The sequence below is a fragment of the Parasteatoda tepidariorum genome, chromosome 9 (genome assembly GCF_982258835.1).
Source record: "Parasteatoda tepidariorum strain Cologne lab strain chromosome 9, Ptep-v5.0, whole genome shotgun sequence".
Classification (NCBI taxonomy): domain Eukaryota; kingdom Metazoa; phylum Arthropoda; class Arachnida; order Araneae; family Theridiidae; genus Parasteatoda; species Parasteatoda tepidariorum.
The window spans coordinates 39,120,557-39,132,743 of record NC_141763.1 but is presented as its reverse complement, the minus strand read 5'-3'; the positions used below and the strand labels follow the sequence as shown (position 1 = coordinate 39,132,743).

Sequence of the window (12,187 nt, the reverse complement as noted above, 5' to 3'; positions counted from 1 at the left end):
TGCTCGTATGGCTCATTTTAGCATCTAAGAAGAACTGAAAACATTCCTTAACCTCGCTTGAAAAAGAAATGAGATATCTTGAGTAGACTTTGCATTATTTTTGTAGGAATGAAAGTCACTATGCACTTTCCTGTTATCCATCAAAAGATTAAAAGAGCCGCTCTTGAGTATTCTATTGTTAACAAGCATTTCCACATGCCTTTCTGTACCTATTGAAATAATCAGTGTAAATATATGTACCTTCTCACTACTGGGAATTTCCTGTGAAAGAGTCAATTTTTCTTCTTCTTTTGTTTTCCTTTATCTTTTATATTCTAGTTGACTGTTAGGAAAAGGAGGCATTGGTGTCAATCAGTCAACAAAAAGATAAGAAGACCACTCTTTTTGTGACCACCAGTCTTCAATCAACTTTTCAGTCCTACTAATTCCAGCAATGAAATTCAATCCCCCAAATAATTTGTTAACTACAAATGTCTTCTGGTTGCCCTCCCCCCTTTACATGGGGCTCATACAGTGAGAGGACTGTCCCTCTGGTCAATGGAGGGGGAGATAAGAATTGATAGATTTATGAAGAATTAGAGTGTAGAAAATCTTATCTTTCAGCTTGTTAATGGCATTCAATTTCAATACAAAAGCGAGGAGCTTGTATAGAGCCTAACCCAATTCTAATGTCATTTTGCTTGATACTTTTGTGAATGCTTTGAAAAAATATAATCAATTTTTAAACTTCAGAAAAATAATAACTACAAATATATTTTTATTGATAAGATAAAACAGAAAAAAATAACTTCAAATTGTGAATAATTTTCATTTAAATCGCGCGAATTGAATAACTTTCGTTCAAATCGCGCAATTTTAAAAAATTCGCGAATTTTTGAAAAAAACTTGAAATTTCGCGGAAACGGTCACGAAAATTCGCGCCGCGACAAACTTGCAACCCTAACGATCAGTCAACTGCATTAATATGAGTACATAATAATAAAGTATATCATCTGCTTTTCCTTATTATTTATCAATTAATCATCCGCAATAAAGGAATTATATCGAGAGATTTTAGCTATTTATGATTAATTAACTCATAACTTCGAAATTGTTTATTTTTTACTTTAACTACAATTAGTTATTACAAAGAATAACTAGGTAAAGTATGAAATTTTTCGTCTATTATATACTTTAAATGACTTGTCTAATTATTTCATGAAATACATAGTTGTTCTATGAAATAACTGAGTTATACATTTAAACGGTAACGCATACAAAATATCCAAATTGAAAACAGTTTAAAATGCTAGAGAAATCAATTTCAAAAGAAACAAAATCATATATATTTTGATGTCTTACGTAATTTATTTTTGTAAATGAACCGCAATATTTGTCAACTTTAAATTTTTATGCACGCGTAATGCAAAAAGTAATTTTTATGCACACGTATGCAAGATGAGCAATGCAAGTCAGTCAAACATAGCAAATTTTGTACATTAAACCATTAAAATTTCTGAACTATCTAGTCCTATGGTCTCGAACTTCACTATGGATAAAAGTATGATCAAAACTACCAGAATATAATAAAATTTACAGTATTACAGGCTTTATGAGAAATCGATAATTTTAACCAAAGCGCTTTGAAAAGGATTTTGGCAAAATTAACATTATGCCTCTATAATATGTCATAACTTTTGGAAAATGTGGTAAAATATGGTAATTTTACCACGTTCCCCTTAGAAAATGACATAAAAACCATTTATTCGGATAAATTTAGTTTTTTGTTGTGTAAGTTTCACTTAATGTGTGGTAACAAGAACTGTAATTTTGATATTCATAATTTACAGTAAAATATTGCCGTGCAAACGGAAAAATTACAAAATGATTGGCTTAAATACTGCATATTTCGGTTTTCAATATGTTTACCAATTTTGCTGTTACCATACAATAGGGTAATATTACCCGAATTTTTATTTCCGAGTCGTCTCATTCGATGCATTGTAAAAATATTAATAAATTAAAAGTCATTAGAGGCAACGCTTCATTGGAAAAAGTTAGCCAAAGTCCGACGCGTGAGTTGCAGCAACTTTTTATCACTTACTAAGAGGAGGGTACTTAACAATTCTTCGATTGGTGCAACTTTTATGTTGTTGTCACATTTAAACCTTACTTATAGAGCTGACATTTTAAGCTTTATTAAAATCAAAATTTAAAAAGCTATAATTATTTTAATACATGAATTTTTATCCAATTCATAATCGAAAAATCGTTCGATTTCTTCAAGTTCGAAGTTTGTTTCATACAATTTCCTAATTAACATTAGTATAACATTTTCATATTGTTTCTACCCTAATAAATTTTCTAGAAGTGGTTTTATACTTTGCAATCCTTATATATTAATCGCAATGACATTATTCAATTTACTTTAAAATTTACACATTGAATAAAACACATGATTGAGCATTGATGCATGAAATTCGACTAAAAAAATAAGAAAGATTTAATCTTCTTTTAAAAAAATTGAAACTAAAATTGCCCTTGAATAAATCTTAATAATTAATCACAACAATGCCTAGTCCAAATGATTTGAACGTTTTAAATGCATAGCTATTGAAGATAGAGCATTTTGAATTGGTAAAAATGTAATATTTAAATTATGTAAAATAAACTATAAAACAATTATTGCAATTTAATAATCATGAGTAATTTTGAAAAGCTTCCACTTAATATGAGATATAATTATACTATCGAAAAAATATTACAAATCAAGGTTTTGTTTAGTATGAATCAAATGCAACTAAAGCGTATGATACATAACAAAAAACAATTGCTAACTTATGTTTTATATTATGTTGCACAATCAGATGCAAAATAATGTGTAAAGCGTTAGGCTTACAAAGTTTTATTTTCCCTGTGAAATATTAGCGAACGAAAAATTATTACAAATCAATGTTTAATTTTATTACAGAATTACACTGGTTATCATAAATTAAGGAAAATTCACAAAAATCGCGATAACTCAAGAAATTACACATGGAATTTTATGAAACTTACCCACAATATACAACACATAGTAAGGTATTAAACAACATAAAAAGAAATTATCAGACATTAATAGTAGTATAGAAATTAGCACATGTATAAAATAAACAAATTGGAAGTATCGGTTTGCAATAGAAAAAGTACCTTTAATATGGAATATGATTGCCTCTAGAAGCAATACAGCACAAACAGCGATGTGTGATGCTTTCAATTATGCGGTCTATCAGTTCAATAGGAAGTGAGAGCCATTGCTCTTGTAAAGCAGTTGCAAGCGTGGCAAGGGTCTGAGGGGGCGGATTGATGGCAGATACACGCCTCCCTAGAGCATCCCAAACGTGCTCGATAGGATTCAAGTCCGGGGATCGAGTTGGCCACTCCATGCGAGTAATTGTTTCCTGTTGAAGATAATCATCAACAATGCGAGCCCTGTGTGGTCTTGCATTATCGTCCTGTAACAGGAAGCAATCACCAATTGCCCCGGCATATGGGCGCACATAAGCATCAAGGATGTTGTCTCGATAAACCTGAGCATTCACGGTTCCCCTTGGAAAGACATGGAGGTATGTGCGCCCTCCTAAGGATATGCCTCCCCAAACACAGACACTGCCTCTTCCGTATGCATCTCTTTCACGGATGTTTGATGGATGATAACGGGTCCCAGGTTCTCTCCATATCAAATAACGTCTACTGTCACTTTCTAGACTAAACCTGGACTCATCCGTAAAGAGAACAGGCCCCCATTGATCTGACGTCCAGTGGACATGTTGTCGGGCCCACTGCAAACGGTCTCTCCTATGGCGTGATGTGAGCGGCACGCAAATGGCTGGTCGTCTCGCATACAGACCACCTTCGTGGAGCCTTCTGCGCACAGTTGACGTTGACACCAACCTTCCGGTGGCTGCAGCAAGAGAGGATCTAAGATGTGTCGGAGTAGCGGTTCTATTCCTGCGTGCACTTAATGTCAAATATCGGTCATCGGCACTGGTCGTAACAGTTGGCCGTCCTTGACTGAACCTCCTAGATGCCGAATCTGTGGTTTGAAATTGCCTCCAAAGTCTATGAACCACAGATGGACTCACATTTAGCCATCTGGCCACTTCTGATTGACTCTGCCCTGCCTCTAGTCTCCCGATGGCTCTCCATCGTAGTTCTTCAGGCAAATGATGCCTAGAGGTCATTATTACGAATTGGCTATCTCAGATTTTCAATGTCGCAATCACAGTAAAATTTGTGTGCTTTCTCTCAAACTTGGACTTTTATGCTCCAGGCAGATGACGTAAGCCGAGTGCAGCGCCACTAATTTGCATATTGCAATTTTACTCAGCTACTCTTAGTGGACAACATATGCAAATTTTGCACGGTTTGGCTTACTTTTGAAAGAGTTATCGCTATTTTTGTGATTTTTCCTTAATTTATGATAACCAGTGTAGTTGCAATATAATAGCGTGTCAAACGAGTAAATTTACTAAACTTCATTGTAAGAATAACACATTATAATAATTAACGAAGAATCATCTCAAATCAATATTTTATTCTATGATACACAATCAAGTACATAACTCTCCAAAGGGAGAAAAATTAGTGAAGTTTCAATTTCAAAATGAGCTGCAATTATATCAATGGAGGAAAAATTAACCCAAATTAGTGGTTTATGTAGCACAATTCAATACAAGGAAAAGTGTTAATCGCATAAGTTTACATAACTTTATTTTTATTATGAGATATTAACATTTGTAGCTTTTGATCAAAAATAATTACAAATAAATTTTCTGAACCATTTTTCACAATCATGAGATATTAATAGAAAAAATTACAATCAGTGAGAGTTTTGAAATTTTTCACAATCATGAGATATTAATAGAAAAAATTACAATCAGTGAGAATTTTAAAATTTTTCACAATCATGAGATATTAATAGGAAAAATTACAATCAGTGAGAGTTTTAAAATTTTTCACAATTATGAGATATTAATAGAAAAAATTGCAATTAGTGAGAGTTTTAAAATTTTCCACAACCATGAGATGATATTAATTGAAAAATTACAATCAGTGAATGTTTTTTTTAAATATTTCTTTGATTAAACAAGAGTTTTGAAGATCATAACAACCGAATTTCTTAAATTTCTGTTTATTTTTTTCTAAAAAAATTTTCCGAAAAGAAATAAGTTTTTAATTAATATTACAAAAGAACAATAATAATTAGAGATAATTAATTTATGCAAACATCAATGAAATAAGTATACGTTAGAAAATAAAATGTGAGTGAAGTATATTGTTTTATCTTACATGTATTCCAAATAAGCAGTCATTGAGCAAAAAATTTCTGATGCCAGTTTAGGATAATCGTTTATAAGTTCCGTCCATTCAGATTTCTTCTTAATAACCGAAAGTAAATTGTGATTTAAAAACTGCATACATTTCTCCTTTAGTGTTTCATCATTATGCAAATAAGAGAGCACAATAATTCTGCAAACAGTGTCAACAGTTAAGCTGTCAGCTAGTATATCCCCACAATCTTTCAAGAGACCTTCAACACTATATTTATCACCCAGAGCAAAGAGATTCATCACTATATCCAAACTTTTATCGTCCATATCGCCACAATAGAGGTATTTCAAAAAACAATCAAATGTACGGGCATCAAAATCAGTGATTTGAATGCATCTGGACTTAGATTCAATCAAATTGTTCTCGAACATTCTTTTAAAAACTGGTGATTGAGCCACTAGAATGCACTGGTGTGCTTTTATAGTGTTTTCGCCGATTTCAAAACTTATATCAGTATTTGTCTTAGACTCGTGCAGAGTTTTAAGAGCCCGGCAAACATTGCCGTATTTTTCGTCTGGCAATTTTAACACGGGATCTGTAGTTGTTATGGTAGTTATATTATGGCCAAAAAAAGTTAAAGTGAACAGAAAAGTTACGTCCGAAGCAACATCAATATCAGCAGAATGTACATATAAAATATTACGATGGATATTCAGCTTACCCATGTAAAGACGAGTGGAATCCGCTAAATCGTGAACAGTCCTTGGTCCACCAAGATATGACAATGCAGTTGTAGTAGTATCATTACTAGAACCACTGCTAACTTTCACTTTGATAGCAAATCTGCAGGTTTTAGGAACTTCCTCTTTCGATAACTTAATCATATTTATCTCATAACCAAGATAAGTATTGCATTGTATATCTAAACGTGGTATTATTTCAAAAGCAAGTGTCAAGGGAATAGATTTCAACGGCGAAAATTCTACCCCGCGAATAACATCATAGTATTTCAAAAAGTTCTTTATCTTCCATGTGTATTCATATTCAGAAACGGAAGTATTTGTTTCCACCATAGTTTTGTGCAAAGCCATGACAGTTACGCCAAAGAAAAATAACTAAATATAAAATTGTGCTGGTTTCTTTCCTGTTTTTCACTGCTCTGTGGATTGAACTGACTGATAGAAACCTGTTCAACCGTTGCTAATCACACTGTTGTTCTGCCTCAAAATTCCTAAGTCGAGAAGGAGCATAATGAAGGGATGGGTGTGAATAGCGGATCTGACATGAGCAATGACCAACTGGACCCCTAAAATTGCAGCCATCCAACGCGGACGGTGACGTCACTATTCCCCGAAGTCTATTCTATACCCGTCCAATAGTAAAACAAAATCCTAACCTCGCAACCCCCGAAGAGAGCAGTGAAGGGAATCCCAGCCCTCGAGCAAAGGTTGGGACCCTCCCCCAAGGAAGGACGTTTTGTATCGATAGTTATAAGAAAGTGACCAATTGCTTTTGTTTATCGATAGTTATAAGAAAGTGACCAATTGCTTTTGTTTATCCTTTAATCATTCTCCCTTTGCTTTGGGGATCGTGACCTCTTTCCCAGAGTTCACAGCATTGTTTCTGAAATGGAATGTATTTTTCTTTCATTTTGACAATTGCATAGTCTAAAATAAATATCTATTTATTTTAATTTTTGATTTTTCTTCAAGAATTTAATGCGTAGTATTTGTTTTAAACTTGTTTGCATTATTGTATTTATTATAAGAGAATCGATTCACTTATAACTATATTTACTAACAGTTTGCGAAAAAAAAATATTTTTGAAATAAAAAAATAACATCAGATTAAAAATCAAATACATCTTTATTTATTATCTTTTCTAAAAAACATACTTTAAAGGTTTTTTGTATTTTTTTTTTTTTTTTTTAAATAAGTAATTGATTCATTCAGAAATATCACTAGATTATAAAATTTTAGAAATTATATATATATATTATAGAGAGCTTTTAGATTTAACGAACTAATGATTAATAAAGGTTATTTAACTTGACAAAATTTTGTAACTTTCTATTTTATTATTTATAAAAATTCTATTATATTTATGATTATTAATTTACCTTCTGTTATTTATAATAATTTTTTTTTTATGTTTACAATCAATAAAATGCGTAGTTTTATACCACTGAAATCTTTTAGTTTTAAAGCTAAATAAAGTGCAAATAATAAGTATCAAAATAAAGTGCAATAAGTAAGCTTTAATAAATAGGTAGAATGCATGAAATAAACTTTAAACTAGCATTTTTTAAATAATTGTTAGTTTAAATAAACTGGAAAAAAAATTGGCATTACAATGTTAAAAAAAAAAACTGCTTTTTCAATTTTTCTCTTTCTTTTTTGTTATGACTCTTCTTTTTTTCTTCGCAATTTCAAACTTATTCATTTTTATGAAGAAAATAGTACGCTAGTTTTTTAATAAAAACATTATTTTCTTCTCTTTTATAATATTTTTTATAATTAATTACAACTCGCAACACAAACAATGCAATATTTTTCTTGAAATTTAATAATTTATCACTTTTTAGAAAATTATGTTTTCAATCGTTGCATTATATTAAACTAGATTTGGAAAAAAATTCTCTGCAATTTATTTTTTGCTCTTTATTACCCTCTTACATTAAACCCAACTCAGAAGACGAGGATGCCAAGTAGTCGTACTTTAATTAAGAATTTCATGCTAGAGTTTTCAGTTACACAATTTCGCTGTTCTCGTTCTAACAATAAGGGTAATTCGTAATTTTTTTCTTATATCCCAAATTCGTGTTTGACGAATGACAAATATTTGACGAATAGCAAACTCGTGACAAATATTCAATTTCAAAATATCCTCAATTGCTTTTATATTTGATGCTGGATTTTATTTTTTGCCTTATCATTAAGTATGTAAATAAATTATGAAAAAGTCATTCGGAAAAATATTTGCTTTAAGTGCCACAGAAATTTGTAGACGTTTTGAATTAGAATCAATTGCATCAATCAGGATAACTTGAAATATTATTTGAATGAAATAAAAAAAGCACTATATAATAATGACCAATGAATAAAGCAGAATATATTAGTTAATATTTAAAAATTAATAATGCTTCGCTAGTTATTAATACTTAGCTAATATTTTTCAAAAAAATCTCAAAACAGAGAAAAAAATTATGTTTGATTTTTTCTCTTTCTAAAATTTGTAATAATAACAATAAGTATTTTCGGAAATTCAAATGTCAAATAACAGTTTAAGAAATAACTAAATAGTTTTCTTTAGTCAAGAATTTTTTAGTACAATTTTGAAGCAAAATTTTAAAACAGCGTGATTTTAAAAAAATTTTTAACGTTTATTTTAACATTTTTTTTAAAAATATTAAATAATTTTTAAAAAACACGTTTTCGAGTATATTTCGATATTATGGTTATAAGACTGGAAATATAAATATATTTTTCTTGGGATATTTAGAACAGGAAAATTAAGGAAATAAATAATAAAAAAAAGTTTCTTAATTATGCATCTAAATTTATCAGCAGCTTTATAATAATTCAAAAAGAATTTTATGGAGAAAGTTTCCTTTCTTTTTATTACGCTGTTATATTGAATCCAACTCAGAAGACAAGGGTGCCAAGTGGTAAGAACTTTCGGGAGTTAGAACTTTTAGTTATACAATTTCATTGCTGTCTGTCTAGCCATAAAGATTATTCGTGATTTTATTTTACCCCCATACCTTATCCGGAAAATAAAAGATGTAATCTTTTTATCAGCTGAAAAATTCCCCGTTCATGTAAGTACATTTAAATTCGCTACTCGCTTTATAGATTTTGTTTTATTCTGTTTTTTTCTTTTTCTTTTATTCTATTTTATGTTTTTACGTGTTATTTTTACTTATTGTGTTCTATTTTACTTGTTGTAATTTCTGTAAAAAAAATTTTTGAGTGCACCTCACACTATTGTATTAATATATTTTGCTTTGGCTATATTGATACAATATCAGAAAGCACTCTTTTTTGCGGAAATAATTGTGTGGGCTGATGAAAAGATTATTATATCTTTTATTTTCCGGATTTTTCAAAAAAAAATTTATCCTTTTTTTTTTCTCCAGTTGTTTGCTATTTTTTTTTTTTTCATTATTATTTTTTCCCCCTTTTTTCATATGTCTGTAATTTTTCTTTGTTTTATCTTCATTCTGAAAAGTAAGAAGTTAAGAAACATTCCAAAGATTTCAATTTCAGCTTGGTTAAACCACGGTCTAAAGCAATTTTTATTTTAAGAAAAAATTTATTTTCATTTTTTTCTTAAAAACAGAATAATTTAATTTTTTATTAATTATCTAATTACATTTAGTTTTAACAAAACCAAATAAAAAAAAACAGTAAATTTTCTCACAAATTTCTTTAAAATCAAGAGTCTAACTGCTTATGTGAGTTCGTATTACTTTACTCAAACAAATTTACTATAATATGTAATTTTATTCGTAATTTTTAAATATTTACGCATTATTGTGTTGAATTCATAATTTGTGTTTCTTTAGTTTTTTCTTAAATTCAAATAATTGAGAATACTTTACGACTAAATTTGCCGGGACAGAAAATTAATAAACCGCATTTATTCTAAAGTTCTAAGCATCTAAAGTTTTTCACAAATAAAGCTTGTTAAAACATAGCAGGAAATCTGAAGATTAGTGGACAATTAAAGTGTTCCTGTCCTGCAATTTTGTCTTAAATTCCTATTTTATATATTATATAGCTGCAACGCTTAAGAAAAAAAAAAACTAAAATGCTAAATACATGAAAAGAACACGAAAACGAATTAATTTTTTATGGTATCAATTTCTATTTCTATATCGCTACAAAAATTACCGTCTTCGCTTAAGAAGAAAAAAAAAAGAGCGTGGAAAGAAGAAGAAAAACTTATTATAACAATTATGAACAGCGACAAATATATCAAAGCGAAGCGTTCTATTTACGTATCGAATATGTTGCCACATTTTTAATACAAAAGTTAAACTTTTCTCCACTTTGATAAACTTAAACTAATGCGAACCTTACAATTAAATTATTAATTCCTTCGTATATTATTGGTTTAAGTTGTCGAAAATTAATATTTCTATTGCAAGGTTCGCATTAGCATACATTTCTTAGAGTGGAGAAAAGTATATGCATTTTTAATGGTTTTTTGAATATGGCTCTTTGAAAACGAAAAAGCATGGATTTTCTTACAAAATGACTGATAACTAAAAAAACTAATCCAAATTTTTAAAAAAAAAAAAAAAAAAATTCTTCTTCATTATGTCAAAGCACAATTATGGGCCGAGTTTCGTGCCTGGGCGAGGCTTCTGGGGCGACATATTATGATTACAGACACACACACAGCCGCGTTTATTATTATGTATAGATTTAAAGTGGTAGCGAAACTCATGTTATTCTATTAAACTATTTTTGAATTATAATTATAACTATAAATGAGTTTGACCACCACTACATGTAAATAATTACAACAAATATATAAGCCTATGAGGTTACCCGGGTTCGATCCCAGCGATAGCTGGTCGATTCGAATTCTGCACCCGGCTCGCACCGGCCACAGTGCTGCCATAAAATGTCCTCAGTGGTAGACGGATCATGGGTTGGAGTCCCCTTCCAGGCTAATCGTGGAAGGTTTTCGTGGTTTTCCTCTTCATGTAAAGCTAATGTGAGTTAGTTCCATCAAAAAGTCCTCCACGAAAGAAAATTACTCCCAGTACTTGATCCAGGAGCTCCCTTGTCTTCTGAATGGGGTTACAAGGTTGAACATTGGTAGTCGTAAACCTAAAAATTGGATCGCTGTTTAACGGTAGTTATAAAAAAAATTAAAAAAAATATTTATAAAAGCATAAAAGTCTTTACGATAGCGAATTTCAACCTAGTCAAAATACAAATAGATATTTGAATAAGATTTTGTGAATGTGATGAAAATGTATATTTAAAACAACAACAAAAAAATTAAAATAATTATTTTTCTTAAATAACTAATGCAAAATTTCTATAGTGAAGCAAACGTGTATGTATATATCTACATTAATAATGATATTAATAATAAACTCTAATTCCAAATAAGTGATTGCTATTGCTGGAAAACTAAACTGAAAATTTGCATTTTCTTCGAAATTCTAACAAGTGCAGTATACACTGTATGGAATTTATTTCAAGCAACATTAAATTTCAATAAATTTTGTGAAAACCGATAATGGAAAAACTACCGATATTTAAAGATACAAACAATTTGGCTTTGATTTCGAATATTATATATTTAATTCTAAACTACACAAAATATAGTTCCCAATTTTATCTAACCACTTTAGTAAAGCCTTTTTTAATATTTTGACACAATTTAAAAATTTGAAACAGAACAATTTCCCTAATGATTTATTATATTATAAAAAATATTGTAATATTTTTCAGAAATTTTTTTATCTTATATAAAATTTTAATGATAATATTCAAAACATCTATTATACTTCTTTTATATATTCAAACTCCTTAACCGAATCTGATTCCCATTTTCTCCTAGTTTCCAAATAAATAAGTCACTGTATTATAAAATAAGAAAAATATTACATATAATATAATACATATATTTATTTATTATAAAAGTAAATACCAATTCCTCTATAGAAAAGTCTTGAGTTGTCCTTTCATTGATCTCAATTTCCTTCATTTTGAAAAGGGATAATAACTCAATTGTGGTTTTTGTCTATAAGGGAAATTCACAAGTGTCAATAGGCCAAAGGTCACTTTGGGAAGGTGTTATCCGGACCCCTGTGATAGTGGGGGTCAGGTGGATGGTCTATCTCATTGTACTTTTCGTGGTTAACCATTG

The 12,187-nt window shown here is 29.9% G+C and overlaps 1 protein-coding gene across 1 annotated transcript; it reads right to left on the bottom strand.

Moving 5' to 3' along the window:
* Nucleotides 1–5,306: 5,306 nt before the first annotated feature.
* Nucleotides 5,307–6,383, bottom strand: LOC107449933 (speckle-type POZ protein-like). The gene has a single exon (XM_016065617.3). The coding sequence runs from the start codon at nt 6,381–6,383 to the stop codon at nt 5,307–5,309; it is 1,077 nt and encodes a 358-aa protein (XP_015921103.3).
* Between the last annotated feature and the right edge of the window lie 5,804 nt (nt 6,384–12,187).